General features: G+C 39.1%; 1 protein-coding gene across 1 annotated transcript; it reads left to right on the top strand.

Moving 5' to 3' along the window:
- The first annotated feature begins 218 nt into the window (after positions 1-218).
- Positions 219-25,340, top strand: LOC148981861 (uncharacterized). The gene is made up of 7 exons (XM_089129260.1): positions 219-681; positions 988-1,338; positions 23,031-23,363; positions 23,667-24,050; positions 24,724-24,783; positions 24,929-25,009; positions 25,278-25,340. The coding sequence occupies exons 1-7, from the start codon at positions 300-302 to the stop codon at positions 25,331-25,333; spliced, it is 1,647 nt and encodes a 548-aa protein (XP_088985386.1). The 5' UTR covers positions 219-299; the 3' UTR covers positions 25,334-25,340.
- Positions 25,341-25,910: the final 570 nt, after the last annotated feature.

The following is a 25,910-nucleotide window of genomic DNA, read 5'->3' as shown; positions in this document are numbered from 1 at the left end:
TTGTGGGAGAAATAAGAATCCTCGCTTAGCTTTAGCTAAAAGCTAACATTTCACCCACTTTTCCGTGTTATATTTTAATTTTTGAGTACCCTACAATATCAGATACAATGGATAACTGTTTAAATGTTTATTACCAACTAGAAAATTGCCAAAAAAGAAAAAAAAAAACCTGCACCATGGCCTTTAAGAGTGTGTCAGTGATTTGAACAGCTCTCTGATAAACACTCATAGTTTATTCTGGAGAGTGTGTTGAATGCTTTAAATGAGGAAAAATACTGTGATTGAGTCTTCTGCTTGTTATGCTGGTAGAGTTTATGGTTTCATTAATAAATATCATAATGATCACTGAGATCTACTGTGTTTCAGGCACCAGTGGAGTGTATGATGATGTGTTCATCAGTTCTGGTGGAAATGTCCGTCTGTCCTGTAATAATGCTCTTTCTGACTGCAAATCAACTACATGGAACTACAGCAGATTCGGAGATTCAACAGTTGAACTGATTACTGGAGGGATAAAGAATAAAGACTCAGAGAGACATGAGAGACTGAGTCTGGAGTCTGACTGCTCTCTGAACATCAAGAACGTCACAGAAGAAGATTATGGAGTTTACATCTGCAGACAATTTGTGAACGACACACAACAAGGATCTGATGCACCTGTTTATCTGCATGTTCTTCATGGTAAGTTTATGATTATATGGTCAATTTAAAATTCTCCCTTTAAACTCAGATGATGATTTATGAGTCAAGTCATCTTCATTTATATAGCGCGTTTAACAATATAGATTGTTTCAAAGCAGCTTTACAGTGATAATAGGAAATTACAGTAACAGATTGTTTTGTCTTTACAGCAGATCTAGAATAAAGTTATTGTCCAGCTGAAGTTAGTTTTGATTGATTCACTTCAATGAAACTTCCAAAAAGAGCAGATTCGTTATTAAACTCAGATGATGATTGAAGAGTCTGTGATTTGTGTCTTGTGTTCAGTTTCAGTGTCATCATCACCTTCATCATCTTCATCCTCACAGACTGAGATCAGTCCAGGCCGCTCTGTGACTCTCTTCTGTCATTTTTATTCATTTATGAGATACTCCTGTGATTTTTGGGTCAGTTCTGATGGACTTGAGGTGTTGTGGGTGAATCAGGCTGGTGTTGATCTGAAGACAGACTCCAGATATCAGATATCACCATCATCATTCTCATCTCAAGATCTCTGTATCATCACCATCACTCTGACTACAACACTCCTGAATGAAGATAATAACAGAGAGTGGAGATGTCAGCTTACTCAGAGAAATCAACTCCAGACGTCAGTCACATACACTGTCAAGTATTCAGGTGAGAAAACAGTCTCATGAATCAGTGTAAAAAAAAAAAAACTAATTTCACAGAAAATAACTGATTTTTTGACGATCATTTTCTTTGATTTTAAATTGTACTCAAAACACTGTAAAATTACAAATAATATCTTCAAAAATAAAAATGCAGCTGATATTTTAGGTATTGTTACATTAAAGACAAAGACATTAAAGTATTTTTCAGGTATTTGATCATAATAATGCATTGTTTTTACAGTTAGAGTGTTTGATCGTAATAATCCAGATAATAGCTGTAAAATAACAGTGTTTTTCTGTAAAACATTAAAGAAAAATATCTGTAAAATGTTTTTTGCGCTTAATTTAAATTAGGATATTTTACTTTATTTTTACGGTATTTGTTTGGCAGTCATTTGACCCTTTTTTACGATTTTATTTTTTACAGTGTATATATAATGATAGATAATGCTAGAGTTATCTTGTGTTAAGTCAAATCTTCAGGTATGAATCATCTGAACAAACATTCCTCTTTTTCCATCAATTCAGTATTGAAACCTCAAGTGATTCGTCAATATTTGTGTATTTGAATGTATATACATATTCATCATTTCTGTGATTTGAAGCTCAAGTATTGTGTGTTGATGATGTTGTGTATATGATGTATTATGTGTTGATCTGAACTAACGGATGTGATCCACAGATCCAGACGAAACAGCATCAGAAACTGTAGTGTGTGTGAGTGCTGGATTATTATACAGAGGTACGACACGTTGATTTAGACTGACAGCTTTATAACATTACACTATCAGTCAGTCTGTAAATGCTTCATCAATAACTGCTGATAGATGAAGACCCTTGACTTCAGTCATGTCCAGTTTCTCTTCTTCCTCTCATGTTTCCTGCAGTGATTGTGAGTATTGTTGAGATTGCACTGTTTGCTGCTCCTACTGTGATTCTTCTTCAGATCATCTGTGCAAGAAGAGCTGGTGAGTTTGAGCCGCACACACTCTGAAGATTCACACTCGTCTGATCTGAACATCTGCAATCATGATAAACACACATTGACCGGACGCCAGACACAAATTCACAGACGGCCCTAAACTCTCAGAAAAAAAGGTACAAAAGCTGTCACTGGGGCTGTACCTTTTCAAAAGGTACACTTTTGTATCCAAAGGCTGCATATTGGTACCTTAGTGGTACATATTAACACCTAAAATGTACTTATTAGCTCATGAAATGGACATATTAGCACCTAAAATTGACATATTACCACCTAAAATGTACATATCAACACCTAAAATGTAAATGTTAGGACCTAATGTACATATTATCACCTAAAATGTACATACAATCACCTAAAATGTACATATTAGCACCTCAAATGTACATACTGTATTAGCACCTAAAATGGACAAAAGTTTACCTTTTGAAAAGGTACAGCCCCAGTGACAGCTTTTGTACCTTTTTTTCTGAGAGTGTACATTTTTCCAGAGGGGCACAATTGAGATCAACCTCAGTGCATAATAACATTAATCGATAATGAACATATGATACAATGATAATGATCAATAGTGCATAATAATATATAATGTACAATGTACTGACACTAAGGCTCAATCCCAATTCACCCCTTGTTTTTAAGTCTATTTAAAACAGAGTTACAAGGGCCAAGGGGTTGAAATATTCCCCTACGAAATGTAACAACCCTTCATGAACACGATACGTCATCAGTCCTTAACTTTGAAGAAACATGAGTCAAAGATTCAATGATCCATTCATAAACATCTAGGCTTGTTCAACTTGAACCGGCGCTGCACAGACAGATCGGTGAATGACATCACAGTACGGCGAGCGAGATTAGAGAGCAGATGCTCCTTACGCTTTTCAATCATTCTCATGGCACCTCATTCTTCATGAATCAGCCGTTTGAACGAATCGCTTGAATGAACGACTCAATGTCTCGTTTAATAAGACCGCTTATCACCTGCATTTCTGCGCTCACTATCGACAACCCCATCAAATCCGTTTACAATTTTATTTTTAAAAATCAGACCAAACACATTTTTATTTTTTTCAGGTGTTATTAAACAATAACTTTTGCCTATTGATAATAAAAAAGTGACTGATAGGGCGGACCAGGCCCCCATTGCCGTGACTGAAAACACACACGAGAGGACAGTCAATGCTTTTATTTTGAATTATACGAGAGGACAGTCAATGCTTTTATTTTGAATTATACGAGAGGACAGTCAATGCTTTTATTTTGAATTATATGAGAGGACAGTCAATGCTTTTATTTTGAATTATATGAGAGGACAGTCAATGCTTTCATTTTGAATTATACGAGAGGACAGTCAATGCTTTTATTTTGAATTATACTAGAGGTCAGTCAATGCTTTTATTTTGAATTATACGAGAGGACAGTCGATGTTTTTATTTTGAATTATATGAGAGGACAGTCAATGCTTTTATTTTGAATTATATGAGAGGACAGTCAATGCTTTTATTTTGAATTATATGAGAGGACAGTCAATGCTTTTATTTTGAATTATATGAGAGGACAGTCAATTGAATTATATGAGAGGACAGTCAATGCTTATATTTTGAATTATATGAGAGGACAGTCAATGCTTTTATTTTGAATTATATGAGAGGACAGTCAATGCTTTTATTTTGAATTATACGAGAGGACAGTCAATGCTTTTATTTTGAATTATATGAGAGGACAGTCAATTGAATTATATGAGAGGACAGTCAATGCTTATATTTTGAATTATATGAGAGGACAGTCAATGCTTATCTTTTGAATTATATGAGAGGACAGTCAATGCTTTTATTTTGAATTATACGAGAGGACAGTCAATGCTTTTATTTTGAATTATATGAGAGGACAGTCAATTGAATTATATGAGAGGACAGTCAATGCTTATATTTTGAATTATATGAGAGGACAGTCAATGCTTTTATTTTGAATTATACGAGAGGGCCGTCAATGCTTTTATTTTGAATTATACGAGAGGACAGTCAATGCTTATATTTTGAATTATATGAGAGGACAGTCAATGCTTTTATTTTGAATTATACGAGAGGTCAGTCAATGCTTTTATTTTGAATTATACGAGAGGACAGTCGATGTTTTTATTTTGAATTATATGAGAGGACAGTCAATGCTTTTATTTTGAATTATATGAGAGGACAGTCAATGCTTTTATTTTGAATTATATGAGAGGACAGTCAATGCTTTTATTTTGAATTATATGAGAGGACAGTCAATTGAATTATATGAGAGGACAGTCAATGCTTATATTTTGAATTATATGAGAGGACAGTCAATGCTTTTATTTTGAATTATATGAGAGGACAGTCAATGCTTTTATTTTGAATTATATGAGAGGACAGTCAATTGAATTATATGAGAGGACAGTCAATGCTTTTATTTTGAATTATATGAGAGGACAGTCAATGCTTTTATTTTGAATTATATGAGAGGACAGTCAATTGAATTATATGAGAGGACAGTCAATGCTTTTATTTTGAATTATATGAGAGGACAGTCAATGCTTTTATTTTGAATTATATGAGAGGACAGTCAATTGAATTATATGAGAGGACAGTCAATGCTTATCTTTTGAATTATATGAGAGGACAGTCAATGCTTTTATTTTGAATTATATGAGAGGACAGTCAATGCTTTTATTTTGAATTATACGAGAGGACAGTCAATGCTTTTATTTTGAATTATATGAGAGGACAGTCAATTGAATTATATGAGAGGATAGTCAATGCTTATATTTTGAATTATATGAGAGGACAGTCAATGCTTATCTTTTGAATTATATGAGAGGACAGTCAATGCTTTTATTTTGAATTATATGAGAGGACAGTCAATGCTTTTATTTTGAATTATACGACAGGACAGTCAATGCTTTTATTTTGAATTATATGAGAGGACAGTCAATTGAATTATATGAGAGGACAGTCAATGCTTATATTTTGAATTATATGAGAGGACAGTCAATGCTTATCTTTTGAATTATATGAGAGGACAGTCAATGCTTTTATTTTGAATTATATGAGAGGACAGTCAATGCTTTTATTTTGAATTATACGAGAGGACAGTCAATGCTTTTATTTTGAATTATATGAGAGGACAGTCAATTGAATTATATGAGAGGACAGTCAATGCTTATATTTTGAATTATATGAGAGGACAGTCAATTGAATTATATGAGAGGACAGTCAATGCTTATATTTTGAATTATATGAGAGGACAGTCAATGCTTTTATTTTGAATTATACGAGAGGGCCGTCAATGCTTTTATTTTGAATTATACGAGAGGACAGTCAATGCTTATATTTTGAATTATATGAGAGGACAGTCAATGCTTTTATTTTGAATTATACCAGAGGACAGTTAATGCTTTTATTTTGAATTATATGACAGGACAGTCATGCTTTTATTTTGCAGGGAGGAAGGACTTGCAGAACCCAGAGGAAATAGAGATGCCCACAATATTACAATAAAATATTGGTAAGTTTTGAGCAAATCTGCAACAATTTTTAAAATAGCAAAAACTTATAGAGGTTCGTTCAATGTTTTATTTAATTATTTTTCTATTTTCAGAAAAAAAGAGAAAAAACTCTGACCACTCTGAAGAAATAGAGACACATCAAGTTTAGATTAAAATATTTTTACAAATAACAGGCAAGATTTATTTTCATTTATATGGATTTTATGGACATTTGTCTACAGTGTTTAAGGTCATTTTATTGTGGTTTGTATAAACTGCTTTAAATGTAATATTACATACAGTTATGGACATATTCAGACGTGTGTAAAAGCTTCAGTGTTCTGTGTGATGGAGCTGATTTGCTGATTCTTCTGTTAGTGTTTTAATTTTTTTTAATCACTGCTACTAAATTTCCTTGTAAATCCGTTTGTTTGCCTTAAATGTTTTTAATAATTTAGCTTTTATTCAGCAATTTCTACTGTTGTTACAAATGTATTAAAATGTTTAATTTGGGTTCCAATACAATAGTATTTTAACTGTTCTCCATTTTGTTGTATAAATGACATCACAGACCTGCTTATCAGAGTTTCCAGCGAGATATTCCTGCCTGTCCTGATCTCTCTATTGTAAGTTAAATTAATCAGAGTACTGAGACTATCACCTTTTGTCGTTGAGCAGTCCGGCTGATTAGATTTATTTTCTCTGCATTTGAATCACACTGTTATGCTGATGAGATCAGCGCTGGGGAGTTTCAGGTAGTGGGTTGACTCCTGTACTTCATTTACATGCTTTGTTTCAGAGTGTCTCCAACTCTATATGACCCTGCCTCTTTTAAAGGTGTAAACTCTGTCGTCCTACAAATCCTGTTCAAATAGGTCAGGGGTCGGCAAGTAAGGTTGGCATCGGGCCAAAAAATATTTTTTCAACTAGATGGCGTGCCAGAACATAGTTACGGATAATTTACTGTAAGAAATGAATTGATGGAAAAAAAAAATATAGAATTGCCTGTGCCAGACTGTTGCAGTGTCTTTTGTAACTGGTAGTTAAGTAAGCGGTTACTTTGTGTTAAATCCTGTAGGACCATCATTAACAAAAAGACACAGTTGTGTGGGGGTGTCCGTGTTTTACACTGGATACAATAATACAGCAATAGGGATGTGACACGAGTTTTATTGATTTAATTAAAGAATATCTAATCGGTCGTGCGATTATTATCTAAAAAAAGATATTAAGATGAAAATAACTAGGAGAGTAAGAGTCACGTTACATACACACATAACATATAAGAACCAATAGCAGTAATTGATTAGGGGAATCCGTACTCACAGCACAATCACAATCTGTACTTTGATCCGTAGTCAAAATCCATAAAGCAACCCAAGACACAAACAAAACAAGAACAGGCAAGACTTCTGAAGTAGTGTAACATAAAACAAGGACTCCGTAACAAACACTAAACAGGCAGGGCATTTATACACAGACCAAGACAATCATGATGGGGAACAGACTCCAATGAACAGAGACAAGGATTGTGGGAAATGTAGTTCCAACAGTGAATGACACCGTGGGGAAGGAGGACCTCTAGTGGACACCAGGGAACATAAACCAGACACTGTGACAGTAAGTATAACATTGCAGAACGAAGCAGAAAAGTGAATCCAATCGCAAGCACATTTATTAACAAAACAAACAGGTAGTGAAGGGTAAACGGAAAACAAAGAAACTCAGACCAGGAACAAGGAAACAGCTAACAGCAACCGTTACAACATTAAGAACTCACTAACACTGGAACAAGACACAGGGTTTAAATACAGAGACTAACAAGCTGAACAAGATAACAAGAGGGCAATCAGAAACACCTGGGGATACCAATAAACTAGAAAACTACAAAGGACTACAAAACAGAACAGGAAATAACTAAAGTTCACACAAAACAAGACAGGAATCAGACATGAACCCACACCGTGACAGAAAGAGGCTACAGAGAGCTGATCTTCTGACCAGTGAGTTTTAAAGCGTGAAGATGTCAATAAGAGCCAATCAGAAGTTGAGATTTTACAACCCTTTGTGTGCTAGCAGGGCATTTGAATCTGTAATTTGATTGGGTGTTTAAGAAAAAAATCTTCAAGATTCTTATAATACCCATGCATCACAAAGTTAGCATAATCTAATGTAAATTAACAAATGGGGGACGAAGATTGGAGTTTATAGACACTAAACATCACACACATATGATTTTGGTTAACCATAGTATGCACGTCTGAAACATTAACCCATTAGAGTTTACAAGAGAGCATAGGCATAACCACATAAAAGGAAAATCATGAGATGGGTCAATTAGATACATGTGTATATATTTCTGAAGTGTTCAATTAAGAGTCACAACCCTCTTCAAATTCCTGTGTTGGGGTCGTAAAAAGTCTTATCAGTCTTAATGTGTCCTGTAACGATGTGGACACTGAGTTCTGCCAGTGTGTTAGCTTCATTTGTGATGCAAGTTTTGGGGGAAGTTACATAAACCTTTGTTGGGAGAGTGAGTTTGCTGGATTATATTTATTATCAACACGTAACCTGCAAACTTGATCACATTTTCTCTTGCTGTGATAAACACTTTCAACAGCCCGAGCAAATCTAACATCAACTAGTCAAGGGCAAAGATTTTATTTCTTTTATTTTATTTCTAGATTTTAAAGTCATGCGGGAAACTGCTAAAATAAAGAAGTGAAACTAACAGTAATGCTCTCATGTGCAAAAGTAGATATAAACTGTTCAGATCAGATGTGTGTTGAGCCAGTGCGGTTAACAGTGTATGCACTTCTCAGACGTTTCACACACACTTAAAGCAACACGTCACTGTGTCATCGAGTCATAGCAACTCTAGCAGAATTAATAACCAAAGATAATAACCAGAGGAGGAGCTGATGATGTTTAAAGGAAGAGCTATACTTATATATAATAAAGAGGAAGACGGACAGAAACGGACAGAAACAGAAATGTCTGATCAGTGTGATCTGTGTCTGCTGGGACTGATCATTCTCTCTTCACTTCTCACAGGTAAAGAAATCTGTATTTTCTCTAAACACATTTAGTGGAATTAGTCTGGAAAGAGTTGATTTGAACATGCTCAGTTTATTCTTGCACACATTCACGTTGTGATCTCAGAGTTGTGTATTGATACACACAGATCATACTGTATTATTCCTGATACTGGACATAGTGTCACTCAAACATCTGATGATGAAGAATGATCTTCATATTAAGAGTGTGTCAGTGATTTGAACAGCTCTCTGATAAACACTCATAGTTTATTCTGGAGAGTGTGTTGATTGCTTTAAATGAGGAAAAACACTGTGATTGAGTCTTCTGCTTGTTATGCTGGTATAGTTTATGGTTTCATTAATAAATATCATAATGATCACTGAGATCTACTGTGTTTCAGGTGTAACCGGTGGCTCGAGACACCAGTTATACTTGTCTGCGTTGTGTAGATAAAGAAGACACTGGACCACAGGCGGCGATTTCACTGGTTTACTCTGATAGACAACTGATAGACAAATGAAACATAATCAGCCTCTTAGTGAGAAGCGCCCTCTCTAGCTCTATAAAACAAATATGATGTACACTTGTCACACGTGTTCTCATTTCCCATTTAGGCCCAGATGTTAAAACATCACTTAATCGGGACAAAATTTACGAAAATAACCACACAGATAAGTAAAATAATATTGCACAAAGGAATTAGAATGAAAATTTAGACATAAAAGCAACACTTAATATATAGATTAAAGATGATTATCAGGAGCCCAAAATAACCTCACCTCTCACTGCATCACCAGTGCAAAGAGGAAGAGGAGGAGACAGAACAGGAAATTATATTGACTCATGACATCACATCAATTAAAGGAAAAGACACTCAACTTCACTTAGGCAGTATATGTCAACAAACAATTTTGTGGAAATTCTAATAAACTATAAATACATTTAACAGTACACTTTATGTACCTGTTACACTCACCCCCCAGAATTTACACAAAATCCTGAAAAAGTAGAACAAGAGAATACACTGGTCACTTGAATTACATGGTCTACCGTAAAGACTCCATCTTAAAAGTTACCCAACCAAGGGATACAAAAATGGCGAAAGTTGGCCAAACTTCCACACATCTTGCAGGCATAAGCAAAGTGCCCATTACACTTTGATAAATTCAGACCAATTATACAAACAGGATTAATAAACACAGGGAAAAAAAATAAACATTTTCAGGCAATTATAATCAGAATTACCAGAGTCTGTGCAATACCATACATAGACTTACACATGAATAACAGAAGATACAGAATCTATCCCAAGTAAGGTTTCAAGTTGAACCATTGACTCAATTAACCTACGAACAGGATTAATTACCCTACCAAGCCTGGTAATGTAACGATCATCAGGGTGATTGTCAACCATAGGATCATGTGAACTACTAGGAACAGGAACAGTAGAAAAAGAAGCACTAGCTACAGTGTCATGGCCAACAGGTAAGTCATTTTGTGCTTCAGAAACAGACTGAGAAGAATGGGACGAAACCCAAGAAGCAGTACGATCATCATCACAAACAGCTATGTGAGACAAATCATCAGTGACAGGTAATATTGACTCAGCCACATCACAAACAGATCGAGATGAAGTGGAACAAGGACCACCAGTAGCACTATCATCAACAGAAATGTCAGTTGAAGGCAAAGGGAGGAAGTTAACTGGCAACAATAGATTCCGATGTACCACTTTCTCATGACCAGATCTGTCACGGATCTTGTAAATGTGCAGGGAAGGTTTGGAGGCAACAACGGAATACATGGTGGGTTCCCATTTATCGGCAAGCTTCCGTTTACCCCTACAACCTTTGTTGGCAACGAGAACATGATCACCGACTGACAGAGGCAATCCTTTGACTCTCTTATTGTACTGATCAGCCTGGTGTTTTTGTTCTGCAGTAGAGTTCTTTTGAGCCAGCGCCATAGCAGACTGTAGATCACCGACAAGGGATTGAACATAGTCACTGTAATCACAGATTGACTCATCACGAAGCACACTTTGAAACATAAGGTCAACAGGTAATCTCGGCACCCTCCCGAACATCAGGTAAAAAGGGGCAAACCCAGTTGTCTCATGGGCAGTGCAGTTATACATGAATGTCATTGTTTGAACCAACTGTGGCCACCTTTGCTTAGATCTGGGTGGAAGCGACCTCAGCATGTTACCTAACGTTCTGTTGAACCTTTCAGTTCCACCATTCCCCATTGGATGGTACGGGGAAGTCCGTGACTTGTCAACACCAGCAACATCAAGAAGCTCTGCTATCAGCTCACTCTCAAAATTTGCTCCCTGGTCTGAATGGATACGCTGGGAAAATCCATATATACAGAAGAAGCCATCCCAAAGTTTCTTAGCGAGCACATTGATTCCGGCATGGAAAAGCATGAGCTAAATGATCTGTAATTACTAAGACATCCACAGATTTATTGTGCTTATCTTCAGCAGACCAGAAATCAATACAGACAAGCTCCAATGGGGCAGTGGTCTTGATGCTCTCCAAAGGCGCTCTTGCTGCTGGCTCAGGAGTTTTACTCAGGACACAACGGGTACAAGTCTTAACGTAATCACGCACATCACGTTCCATCTCAGGCCAATAGAACCTCTGGCGTGCTAGAGACAGAGTTCGTGGCTGACCTTGGTGACCAGCCAAATCATGAACACCAGAGAGTGCTTGCTGTTTCAGGGAACCAGGCAGGACAAACTGAAACTTCTTGTGCTTCGTGAGCGGATCTTTGACAGCTCTATACAGAATTCCATGAAGCAAAAACAGTTTTTCCCACTGCCTCAAAATCCTTAAAACTCGCAAATCCTCATTCGCACGCTCACGCCTGTTAGGTCTTCGCTTCCTGCTGACATAAAAAGCCACCCTCGAAACAACTGCGTCATTGTTCTGCTGACACTGCAATTCAGACAATGAAAAGGCATGGTTTACGTCTTGACAGTCAGGAATCAAAGAAGTCAAGTGATCAGCCAGGGATGTTGCTCTGGATACAGCTCCTGAATCCCAATCCTCACAAGAAGACAAGACAGACGACACATCCTCAGTAGTCATAGAGAAGTTAATCTCAGAGCTCAGATTGAGTGCACTATCAACTGTCTGAGGCTGGCACGTGCGACGGAAGGTCTTTTGGACAGAATCATCTTCCACACTGTGTACAGACTTCAACAGTTCAGAGTAAGGCTCAGACAAAAGTCGCTGACTCACTGGGTTGACAAACGGGTCACGACTGAGCGCATCCGCCACAACATTCAATCTTCCAGGAACGTACTTGATCTTAAAGTTGTACGGGGCAAGTTTTGAAACCCAGCGCTGCTCACAAGCGTCCAATTTTGGTTTGGTCAAGATGTACGTGAGCGGATTATTATCCGTCCACACGGTAAACTCGTGGCCTTTGAGCCAGTGACTGAACTTGTCACACACTGCCCACTTCAGAGCTAAGAATTCTAATCTGTGTGCCGGGTAATTGGCTTGGCTACGGCTCAAGGACTTGCTGGCGAAGGCTATAGGACGTGCTTTGTCCTCACCACTGGGAACTTGAGAAAGCACTGCACCTAGGCCGTCCAATGATGCATCAGTGCAGAGAATAAAGGGACGCTCAAAGTCGGGGTGTGCCAAGACTACGCTCTCAACAAGGGCTCTCTTTAACTCCTCGAAGGCGGCATCACAAGCTGGAGTCCAGTCCTGGGGAGACAACTCTTGGTAAGTACCAGATCTTTTACGACTACCTGTGCCTTTCATCAAACGTTTTTGACCGGCTGTCAAATCGAACAATGGCTTTGCGACACGCGTACAGCCAGGAATGAAGCTCTGGTAATAGAGAACCATGCCCAGACACGATCTTAGTTTCTTCGGTGAAGGTGTGACACCATCTTCTTTCATCAGGTCATTCTTCTGAAAGCCTGAAATGACTGCAACTTTGCCCTCATCTACAGACACTCCAGACCCGCTGATCACATGGCCCAGAAACTTGATGGAGCGCCTGAGAAAGTGGCACTTCTTTGGAGCCAACTTCAAATTACTAGCTCTCATTCATGAAAACACCACTTCCAAATGTTTCAAGGCTTCTTGCTCAGAACGGGCGAACACCAGCAAATCATCGAGATAGCAAAGAAGGTTGGAAAAGTTGAGATCTCCAAATACGCTGAGCATCATGCGCATGAAAGATGCCGGACTGTTACACAGGCCCTGGGGAAGACGGTTGTATTCGTACAAGCCCATCGGTGTTGTGAATGCCGTGTAGTGACGATCAGATACATGGAGCGGGACGTTGTAAAAACCCGAAGTCAAATCAACTGAGCTGAAGAGAAGATTGCCACCAAGAGCAGCAAGACAATCCGCCTGATGGGGCAAGGGGTGAGCATCCTTGATTGTCTTTGCATTAAGCCAGCGAAAGTCCGTACAGACTCTGAGAGACCCATCCTTCTTCCATGCCATTACCAGAGGAGACGCATACTCGCTGACTGATTTGCTAATGATGCCCTTCTCTTCCATTTCAGAAAGTACCTCTCTCAACTTTTGGTAGTGAGCGGGAGGAGTTCGGCGATAAGGCAGGCGAAACGGACGCTCGTCACTCAGATGAATTCGGTGTACAAAGTCTCTCACCTTTCCACAATCGAGTCTGTCTTTGGAGAAAACATCATTATAGGACACGATAAGACTTGCCAACTCCTCCTTCCATGACTTGGACACCTCACATCCTTCAATATCTATGTCCTCCAAACCATACTCATGCAGTAACTGCACAGGGTCAACAGGTGGAATAGACTTGTTGAAAGTAGCATCAGAAACTTGAGGTCTGCAGACATCTTGAGAAAACGTAACATCCTCCACCGCCAGACAAGGAGACACATCAGCTAGCTTAGTGTTGCGTCGAAGAGTTATTGGAGACTCGGTGGGATTTAAGATCTTCATCGGCACCCATCGATCACCCCACATAGGAGTCACTAGACGTCCTACAAGCACATGTCGAGGCGCTGAGCGAGACGTAGTGGGCTCGACGATGACAGAGCTTCCTGGGGAGACATTAGTGTTAGCTGGTAGTTTTCCCCAGACAAGATGCTCACATCTGGGAAGTAAAGTAACTGCCTGACAAAGCCTAACTGTGCCGTGCTTAGCAGGCTGTTGAGGACCAGACCAACGAGAAACACAACTCAAAAGCTCAAGAAACTCTTCACACTCAGGGTTGCTATTTTGGCAGGAAATCAGATCCCAGTACTTCTTCTCGGCTTTCATCTTCTTAAGCACACATTTGATGACGTTACTGCCGATTGTTACGACCCTTGGCTCAAGGGAAGCAACAAAAACAAGGGACACACGCAAACCAAATTATAGGCTCAAAAATAATGTTTATTTAACTACAAATAATAAGACAAAACAGAATAATGAAATGAAAACAATTAAAGAAAATAAAAGTGTTTCTGTAGTAATCAGCAAAATCAGTGTGTAGAGCACGGTGCATGGTTGAAAGGGTAATGCAATGTTGAGGTTTGAAATGTGAATGCAAAAAGCAACAAAATACAACGCAAGCCAAACACCAAAGCAAAGTCCGAAACCAAAGAGCCCTCCTTCCTTGGCTCAGATGGTGATCTTTTAAGCGTCTAAGGTCACAGGTGTTTCCATTGAGGCAATTAGGCCATTTGATGCAATTAGCGGGCTCAGGTACCAACAGCAACACTCAAGACCAACAGCAGGGGTCGTCACACCCCTCCCCATAAAGACAGGGACTCCCACAAAGATCCCTGTAACAGAACAAACAAATCTCAATAAATAGGCATAATATATTACTCAAGTTCAGGACCAAAGACAGCTCCCAATAACGCCAAAAGGAATGATACATTTAAATCCAATAGATTAAAATGCATCAGGAGCGCGTGACAGCGCATCAGCCACCACATTTTCCAACCCTCTTATGTGTCGAATATCCAGACAGAAGGATTGCAAAAACAAGGACCAGCGAACCAACCTCTGGTTAGGACACTGCAAAGAATTGAGAAAGATTAATGGATTATGATCGGTGTATATCACAATAGGTGCACAGGCGTTAAGGTAAACCGCAAAATGCTGCAAGGCCCAAATCAGGGCTAACGCTTCCTTTTCGACCACAGAATAGTTACGTTGGTATGAGTTAAACTTTCTCGAAAAGAAACTAACTGGATGGTCTACTCCGTCCACATTCGACTGCTGAAGAACAGCTCCAGCCCCAACATTACTGGCATCAACGTGCAACGTGAAGGGTTTATCAAAGCACGGAGCCATAAGCACGGGCGCTGAACACAGCAGGGATTTTACGTTCTCAAAAGCTAATTCGCAACTGTTAGACCATAAAAACTTTGTCTTACCCTTTAACAAGTCTGTCAGTGGTGCTACCACAGTAGAGAAATTGCAACAGAAAGATCGATAATATCCTACCAACCCTAAAAACCTCATAAGCTCTTTCTTGGTCGTTGGGGAAGGAAAATTCTGGATGGCTTGCACTTTAGCCTGTATCGGACGCACTTCTCCATTCCCCACTACCTTCCCAAGATACGTGATGGTCGCTTTCGCAAACTCGCATTTGGCCAAATTCACGGTAAGTCGAGCATCAGACAAACGTCTCAACACCGAACGCAACCGTGTTAAATGAGACTCCCAACTGTCACTAAAAACGACTAAGTCGTCCAAATAGACGGCACAACCCTCAAGACCACAGATTACACGATTCATGAGGCGTTGAAAAGTCGCCGGAGCATTTCGTAGACCAAAACTCATGACCCGGTAAGAATGTAACCCTGACGGGGTGACAAAAGATGAAATTTCTTGTGCTCTCTTGGTTAAAGGCACTTGCCAATAGCCCTTCAGCAAGTCAAACTTGCTGACGAACTTGGCTGAACCAACTTGGTCCACACAATCCTCGACTCGGGGCAAAGGAAAACAGTCCGGCTTTGTTAAGGCGTTAACTTTACGGAAATCCGTACAAAATCTTACAGTACCGTCTGACTTTCCAACTAAGATACACGGAGAAGCCCAATCAGAAAAAGAAGGTACTGCAATATCGTGATCCTGCATATACTTAATTTCCCTCTCCATCAGTTCTCGTTTCTCAGGCGCAACACGATAAAAACGCTGTTTAATAGGCTTTGCGTCCCCAACATCGATATCATGTTCTACCCAATCGGTACGCGATGGCACATCTCCAAACAATTCAGGAAAACTACGCAATATTCTACATAATTCCTGACATTTTTCAGGCGATAAATGACAGAGACTAAACTCCAAATTGTGCAATGACTCGGAATTATTCAAACGGCCACGAAAGACACAATCATCGGGTGAGAGAGTCTCCTCTTCCTCACCCACCAAACTCTCAACATTACCCCCCCCGATAGAAACGGTGGGAAGTGCTGAATGTAAAGAAATCACATTTGCTACAGGTTTGGTTTCTTTTTCATAATAGGGTTTTAATAGATTTACATGGCACCGTTTAACTGACTTTTTACGCGATGGCATCGAGACGTCATAATTTTCATCAGTCAATTTTCGTTGTACAACAAATGGGCCATCAAATTTAGCTTCAAAAGGAGAGGATACGATCGGCCGTAAGACAAGAACTTGATCGCCTGGTTCAAACACTCGATGTTCAACCGTACGGTCATACAATTGCTTCATATCTTTCTGATGTTTTCCTAGATTTAATTTAGCTAATTCTCTAGCCTGGATGAGTCGATTTTTAAACCCCAAAACATATGACGCCAAGTTTTTAGGAGGTTCTACAGCTTCACCAACCTGCTGAAAGACAGACAACAATCCACGAACATTATGGCCAAAGACCAAGTCATTAGGGCTGAAACCCGTACTTTCCTGCACTACTTCACGGGCAGCCAACATCATCCACGGCAAACCCTCCTCCCAATCTCTATCCAGTTGCACACAGTACGCACGGAGAAGTGACTTTAACGACTGGTGGAATCTCTCCAATGCACCCTGACTTTGTGCATGATACGCCGTCGATTGATTATGCTTAATGTGCAGCTGTTTTAACACCTGCTGGAAGAGATGCGAAGTGAGATTTGAACCTTGATCACTTTGAATGATTTTTGGAATCCCAAAAACAGATATAAACTGGGTCAAAGCTTTCACAATAGAACGGGACGTAATGGTACGTAGTGGATATGCCGCAGGAAAGCGCGTGTTCAAACACATCACAGTGAATAAATAACTGCTACCTGACTTCGAACGGGGAAGTGGCCCTACGCAATCAACAATAAGATGTTCGAAAGGTTCACCAGTAGCCTGAATTGGTTTCAGTGGAGCTGGTTTCAACACCTGGTTTGGTTTACTCGTTAATTGGCAGGTTTTACATGTCTTAATATAAGCAGAGATGTCTCGTTTTAAACGCGGCCAAAAAAAATATCGCAACAAGCGATCATAAGTCTTACGCACCCCCTGGTGACCAGATTGATCATGCGCAATTTCGATCATCATTTGTTGAAATTTAGTAGGAACAACAACCTGAAAGACAGGATCTCCCACAAAATTTTTGTGAGGACTCCATTTTCTCAACAACACTCCATCTTGAACAAAATATCCACGGGAAACGTTACACTCCTCTACTGGAGGCACTGCACTCCGGAAGAGTTCATCCAAAGAGGAGTCATTCCGCTGTTCCTTCCCTAATTCCTCTGCAGAAACAGGAAAAGACAAAACAGACAAATCAGGCATAAACAACTTCATGCCGACTTTATCAGATTTAACCTCTTTTTGACCACATACTACATCCCTATTGGCACCTTTCATTGCACGAGTGACGACACACGCTGAATCCTGACACAAAGAACTCAGTTCAGATTCAACTTTCTTATCAGTGATCACTATGGGAAACACTGAAGTATCAGCCCACACTCTTTCACCCACCAGTCCATTCCCCAGAATTATATGGACTCCCTCCACTGGCAAAGCTGGTCGTACTCCCATTACAACCTCACCTTGAATCAAATCAGACTGAAGCCTTACCTTATGAAGAGGCACAGACAGAGTATTCAGTCCTATTCCACGAATTAACACACTCTCACCAGTATGAGACTGTGAGGAAAAAGGCAATACTGATTCCAAAATAAATGAATCCATTGCGCCAGTATCCCGCAAGATTTTAACAGGGATTTCCTCTTTCTCTCCAACCAGGGATACACGCCCCTCTGTAATAAAAGGCGAGTAAGAAGATAAATCAACATCAAATTTTTGATTTTCAAAAATTTCACTCCCTGAAGACAGGACTGGTGCCGCGAGAGCAGAAGGTTTAACATGTGAGCTCTGTGCATTATGTTTGGACTTCTTTTTAAGGACCGGACAATCTGCTTTCCAGTGTCCTTTCTCATGACAGTAATTGCAAATCTTGTTTGGATCAAAAGTTCCTGTGGAAACGCGGTTACCGTTAGACGGAGACTTTATGTACTGAACATCACGAGCATGCCAATCGACAAAAGTGGTTTTGTGCGTCAGTACAAAATCATCGGCCAACCTAGCCGCTTCCTCTGGTGTTTTAACATTATGCTCACCAATGTACACAGCTATACGGCTTGGGACTGAATTTTTAAATTGTTCCAACACCATCAAATGCGTTAAATCCTCCAGTGTTTTAATGTCTAATGATGAACACCAATGATTAAAGTGTTTTCTCAGATCACGCACAAATTCTAAGTTTGTTTGTAACTGGTCTTTTTTCTGCCATCGAAAGCGCTGTCTGTATGCTTCGGGTACACATTCATACGCCTTTAAAATTAAAGATTTAACTCGTTCATAATCTTTACAATCGTCAAGCGACAATGAAGAAAAGACTACTTGTGCTTTCCCCGTTAACACACACTGTAGTAGAGCAACACGATTATCATCGGACCAGTTCCTTAATTCTGCCATGCGTTCAAATAGAGTAAAGAAAGTATCAGGATCTTCCTCGTTGAATTTAGGAATGAGTTTTAAGTTTGAATTGATCGAAAAAAACACATTCTGTTCCTGACCAGAACCAGAAAGCTTACCTTCTTTCACTAGGTTGAGCTTGAGAAATTCCAAATCCAACTTTGCCTTTTCTAATTCCCTTTTACCTTGTTCAGCACGCAGTTTTATGTTCTCATGGTCCATCTGTAGAAGTAGCAGCTCTTTTTGCTGTTCAAAAGACAAATTACTTTTTAAGTCAGGTGCAATCGGTACATCTTTTTCCTCCATCTCGATATCTAAGATACCTTGTTTAATTAACTCAATTTTCAAAGCTGTCTTAACATTTTCTTTGAGCCTTTTATCTTTTATCACAATTTCATAATGTTCAGCAATACTCAATAATTGCTCTTTAGTACACCCGTTCAAAAGTTCATGAGAAGGTGAACTAACAAACTCATCAATATCAGCCATGCTGAAATCACCAGAACAAATATAATCAGCACAGTGCAATCAAATAACGAGAGTTTTCCCTCTACCTTTCCAATACTCTACCTAACTCAACCCTAGTCTTCATGCGATTACCGGTGGGGGGTATTTATGCACTGTAGCCCGCTGGGTGAAAAACGCAACTGGTCAAACCAGCGACGCCTTCAACACCACGGATGTGCTCCCGAGATAATTACTACTACCCACTTTCACCGCAACACTACACAAAAATAACAAACCCGACACATCTCAAAAGAAACATGCCGCTATGCCTATCAGAGAAAACTCACGTTCAAAAAACAATATTGCACATTCACTTACCAACTGGTGATTTCACACGGTGAACAAATTGACTTTGGCAAAAAACATTTTCGTGTGTCCAACAAATAATCAATTATCAAATTAAGCATCCAAAAATGTAAGCAATCAAATTATCAAAGGACGGACGAGCCCCCAATTTGTTACGACCCTTGGCTCAAGGGAAGCAACAAAAACAAGGGACACACGCAAACCAAATTATAGGCTCAAAAATAATGTTTATTTAACTACAAATAATAAGACAAAACAGAATAATGAAATGAAAACAATTAAAGAAAATAAAAGTGTTTCTGTAGTAATCAGCAAAATCAGTGTGTAGAGCACGGTGCATGGTTGAAAGGGTAATGCAATGTTGAGGTTTGAAATGTGAATGCAAAAAGCAACAAAATACAACGCAAGCCAAACACCAAAGCAAAGTCCGAAACCAAAGAGCCCTCCTTCCTTGGCTCAGATGGTGATCTTTTAAGCGTCTAAGGTCACAGGTGTTTCCATTGAGGCAATTAGGCCATTTGATGCAATTAGCGGGCTCAGGTACCAACAGCAACACTCAAGACCAACAGCAGGGGTCGTCACACCGATAATGAACTCATCCCTCTGTCCGGGAACTACCAAGGTTGGTACAATGAACTTGAACCCGTAGACTTCGATTTCCAGGTCATACGCGCACTTAGGCTGAGTAGTAAGGCCACCACAGCCCACCAGGACCACGTTACCAGGAATCATTGAGGGTTGAGGGAGAACTCCGTCAGCACACAACTTCGATTCACCTTCCGTGCTCAGGGTACAAGCCATACTCCCAGAATCAAGCAAACCGTGCAGTACTTAATGGCTACGGACAGTTACAGGAGCATAAAAGAGTTCACTGGCTCCATCAATTTTCTGAGATCCCACATACAGCACTTTTTTGTCGGGTGGCAACAATTTGCAACTATTTACAAAAATCTCTTGTGGGTCTGACTCATCTTTTAGGGGAAATATGCTACCCCATGCTATCCCCCTCTGCACATGGGCTACTTAGTTTAACTGGGTGGCAGGAGAAGGAAGCTCAAGGCCCGTCGTCTTAGGACAATTGCTCTTAAAGTGTCCAGGTTTAAAGCAGTTACGACAAAGCCTCTGGCGCATACAATGAGTATGTGTAGTGTGCTCTTTAGATCGACATACTCTACATGCTGGGCTCAAACTGGGCTTGGGGTCTGAGGTTCTGCCAGGACAGTTTGGGTTGGACGAGGACAGTGAGGCAGTGCAGAGAGATAAAACTTTATCCATCATGCCAACCAACTGTTGCATACTACCATCAGGAGTAAAAAGGAGCAGCGTTGGGGTTCAGCTGACCAGTTAAACTTGACATCTGGCTTAAGGAGAGTTCAGGCTGTTTGAAAGGGCTGGGTACAGGATCGTCACAGACAGTCACAGTGTTCTGATGGCAAGCTGACACAGGCAATGAGCGTGCAGGTCTGGCAAAAGCTCTCTTCAAGTTCCTGTGATGACTATCCAGTCGCTCTTGAACTTCAGCAGCACTCCACTGTTCAGCAGGCTTGAACTGAAAAGACAAAGCAAGACCAGGATCTGGACAGTGTGAGATAAACATCATAACAGCTTCAGTAACAGGATCCTCAACAGACTTGTTGCGCCTACGCAAGCACTCATCAGCCACATCAATCGCCTTGTTCAGTCTGATCCAGTAGTCCATTGGGCTCTCGTCTGCCCTGGGTAGAGTGTTATAAAAATCAGCCATAGGCATATTTGAATACATCAACTCACTGAAATTTCGCTTCAGTATGTCAAACACTGTGGTGGGGAGCACTGCAGCAGTCGGTCCTGGGAAGTTGCGTAAGGACACTTTCACTACATCCCTCGCTTTTCCAGCTAACCTGCTCAGGATTAGATCAGAGGCAGCTTCATCAGTGCATTTCTTTCTGTTCATATAACTGTACATCATGTCTTCCCATTCATGCACAGTAAATGAATCACTCTGGTCACCTCTAAATAATGGTGGGGGTTTAACATCGTGTTGGACAATGATGTTCAAATTAGAAGCATCAACACAATCGCTTGAGTGCTGGACATTTGACTTGGGCTGCACTGGGCTGGGATGTTGTGTTAAGTTCAGACTGGCTGAAATACTCTCACCAATTTTCTGTGCCAAATCAGAAATAATACCTCCTAGAGACTCAGGGGTAATGATGTGATCAACATTTGGACGTGAAAAAGGAGTAGAGCAAGCAGCTGGGCTTCCTGAAGAACCAATAGCTGAATCAGATGCATGCCCACGGTCAATTTCTGAATTAAAGAGTGCCCTCCCCCTTCCAAAACATTGAGGTGAAGCTCCAGACATATTGTCAGGACGGTTAAGTACAGCCCCAATACCCCTGCCTACTGGGAACGTGACACTAGGCTGTTGTACAGGGCGAAAATTATCCTGACTGACAGTGTCCTCAAACATGACTCAGTTTGAATAGAAAACACAAAAAGAAAATGTAATAACTTGTTTCAGAAAAAAATGGAAATAAAAACAAGTCACTTAACTAGTATTCAGGTAAAAGCACTTTGCAGAAATACTCATGTAGACTCTCAAAACAGTTCAGTGTGACAATTCACGGAGGAGAAAAAAAAAAGTATGTGGCGATGACGATCACAAAACTGTTCATAAAGCGTGCAGCAGCGCAAAGAACAGTCCAGTACAGCGTTGCACGGAGAAAGAAAAAAAAAATGTGACGATCACAAAAACTCTGGCAGTAGCACAAATAACAGTCCAGTACAGCGTTGCACGGAGAAAAACGAAACAAAGTTCCTCATGTGATGATCTCCGGAGGTTCACGGCACCACGTGTAACCGGTGGCTCGCGACACCAGTTATACTTGTCTGCGTTGTGTAGATAAAGAAGACACTGGACCACAGGCGGCGATTTCACTGGTTTACTCTGATAGACAACTGATAGACAAATGAAACATAATCAGCCTCTTAGTGAGAAGCGCCCTCTCTAGCTCTATAAAACAAATATGATGTACACTTGTCACACGTGTTCTCATTTCCCATTTAGGCCCAGATGTTAAAACATCACTTAATCGGGACAAAATTTACGAAAATAACCACACAGATAAGTAAAATAATATTGCACAAAGGAATTAGAATGAAAATTTAGACATAAAAGCAACACTTAATATATAGATTAAAGATGATTATCAGGAGCCCAAAATAACCTCACCTCTCACTGCATCACCAGTGCAAAGAGGAAGAGGAGGAGACAGAACAGGAAATTATATTGACTCATGACATCACATCAATTAAAGGAAAAGACACTCAACTTCACTTAGGCAGTAATATCAGGTATATGTCAACAAACAATTTTGTGGAAATTCTAATAAACTATAAATACATTTAACAGTACACTTTATGTACCTGTTACACAGGCACCAGTGGAGTGGATGACGAAGTGTTCATCAGTTCTGGTGGAAATGTCCGTCTGTCCTGTAATAAAACTCTTTCTGACTGCAAATCAACATCATGGCTCTACTATAACAGCTTCAGAGATCCAGTAGCAGTTGACCTGTTTAATTTAGGGATAAAGAAGAAAGACACAGAGAGATATGAGAGACTGAGTCTGGAGTCTGACTGCTCTCTGATCATCAAGAACGTCACAGAAGAAGATTATGGATATTACACCTGCCAACAATGGATAGAAGTCAATGGAGAACACCGGAAACAAGGATCTGATACACATGTTTCTCTGCATGTTCTTCATGGTAAGTTTATGATTATTTAGTCAATATAAAATTCTCCCTTTAAACTCAGATGATGATTTATGAGTCAAGTCATCTTCATTTATATAGCGCGTTTAACAATATAGATTGTTTCAAAGCAGCTTTACAGTGATAATAGGAAATTACAGTAACAGATTTAGGCTTTACAGCAGATCTAGAATAAAGTTATTGTCCAGCTGAAGTTAGTTTTGATTGATTCACTTCAATGAAACTTCCAAAAAGAGCAGATTCGTTATTAAACTCAGATGATGATTGAAGAGTCTGTGATTTGTGTCTTGTGTTCAGTTTCAGTGTCTCCATCATCATCATCATCATCATCATCATCATCATCTTCATCCTCACAGACTGAGATCAGTCCAGGCCGCTCTGTGACTCTCTCCTGTCAGTTGGATTCATATATTAGATACTCCTGTAATTATTTGGTTCGTTATGAGGGAGTTGAGCTGTTGTGGGTGAATCAGGCTGGTGTTGATCTGAAGACAGACTCCAGATATCAGATATCATCATTATCATCATCATCATCATCATCATCATCATCATCTCCAGATCACTGTAACATCACTCTGACTACAACACTCCTGAATGAAGATAACAACAGACAGTGGAGATGTCGGCTTACTCACAGAAATCAACTCCAGACGTCAGTCACATACACTGTCAAGTATTCAGGTGAAACACTCTCATGAATCAGTGTTATCTGTTAGATGTGCTACACTGTAAAAAAAATCCTAATTTCACAGAAAATAACTGATTTTTTGACGATCATTTTCTTTGATTTTAAATTATACTCAAAATACTGTAAAATTACAAATAATATCTTCAAAAATAAAAATGCAGCTGATATTTTAGGTATTGTTACATTAAAGACAAAGACATTAAAGTATTTTTCAGGTATTTGATCATAATAATGCATTGTTTTTACAGTTAGAGTGTTTGATCGTAATAATCCAGATAATAGCTGTAAAATAACAGTGTTTTTCTGTAAAACATTAAAGAAAAATATCTGTAAAATGTTTTTTGCGCTTAATTTAAATTAGGATATTTTGCTTTATTTTTACGGTATTTGTTTGGCAGTCATTTGACCCTTTTTTTACGATTTTATTTTTTACAGTGTATATATAATGATAGATAATGCTAGAGTTATCTTGTGTTAAATCAAATCTTCAGGTATGAATCATCTGAACAAACATTCCAATTCATTATTGAAACCTCAAGTGATTCATCAATATTTGTGTATTTGAATGTATCATTTCTGTGATGTGAAACTCAAGGATTATGTGTTGATGATGTTGTGTATATGATGTATTATGTGTTGATCTGAACTAACACACGTGATCCACAGGTCCAGACGACACAGCATCAGAAACTGTAGTGTGTGTGAGTGCTGGATTATTATACAGAGGTACGACACGTTGATTTAGACTGTCAGCTTTCTAACATTACACTATCAGTCAGTCTGTAAATGCTTCATCAATAACTGTTGATAGATGAAGACCCTTGACTTCAGTCATGTCCAGTTTCTCTTCTTCCTCTCATGTTTCCTGCAGTGATTGTGAGTATTGTTGAGATGGCAGTGTTTGCTGCTCCTACTGTGATTCTTCTTCAGATCATCTGTGCAAGAAGAGCTGGTGAGTTTGAGCCGCACACACTCTGAAGATTCACACTCGTCTGATCTGAACATCTGCAATCATGATAAACACACACAAGGCTTTTATTTTGAATTATATAAGAGGACAGTCAATGCTTTTATTTTGAATTATATGAGAGGACAGTCAATGCTTTTATTTTGAATTATATGAGAGGACAGTCAATGCTTTTATTTTGAATTATATGCGAGGACAGTCAATGCTTTTATTTTGAATTATATGACAGGACAGTCATGCTTTTATTTTGCAGGGAGGAAGGACTTGCAGAACCCAGAGGAAATAGAGATGCCCACAATATTACAATAACATATTGGTAAGTTTTGAGCAAATCTGCAACACTTTCTAAAATAGCAAAAACTTATAAAGCATTGTTCAATGTTTTATTTATTATTTTTCTATTTTCAGAAAAAAAGAGAAAAAACTCTAAAGAAATAGAGACACATCAAGTTTAGATTAAAATATTTGTACAAATAACAGGCAACATTTATTTTCATTTATATGGATTTTATGGACATTTGTCTACAGAGTTTAAGGTCACTTTATTGTGGTTTGTATAAACTGCTTTAAATGTAATATTACATACAGTTATGGACATATTCAGACGTGTGTAAAAGCTTCTGTGTTCTGTGTGATGAAGCTGATTTGCTGATTCTTCTGTTAGTGTTTTAATTTTTTTTTAATCACTGCTACAAAATTTCCTTGTAAATCCTTTTGTTTGCCTTAAATGTTTTTAATAATTTAGCTTTTATTCAGCAATTTCTACTGTTGTTACAAATTTATTAAAATGATTAATTTGGGTTCCAATACAATAGTATTTTAACTGTTCTCCATTTTGTTGTATAAATGACATCACAGACCTGCTTATCAGAGTTTCCAGCGAGAT

This window comes from Pimephales promelas, chromosome 3 (assembly GCF_988280905.1).
Source record: "Pimephales promelas chromosome 3, fPimPro1.hap1.1, whole genome shotgun sequence".
NCBI classification, from domain to species: Eukaryota; Metazoa; Chordata; class Actinopteri; order Cypriniformes; family Leuciscidae; genus Pimephales; species Pimephales promelas.
This window is presented reverse-complemented; position numbering and strand designations above follow the sequence as displayed.

Bases quoted from the DNA above. Each gene is read 5' to 3' on its own strand.
- LOC148981861 (XM_089129260.1), top strand. From the start codon at position 300: ATGCTGGTAGAGTTTATGGTTTCATTAATAAATATCATAATGATCACT. The intron at 1,339-23,030 runs GTGAGAAAACAG...CCTGTTACACAG, and splicing joins ATACACTGTCAAGTATTCAG to GCACCAGTGGAGTGGATGAC. The intron at 24,784-24,928 runs GTACGACACGTT...TGTTTCCTGCAG, and splicing joins TGCTGGATTATTATACAGAG to TGATTGTGAGTATTGTTGAG.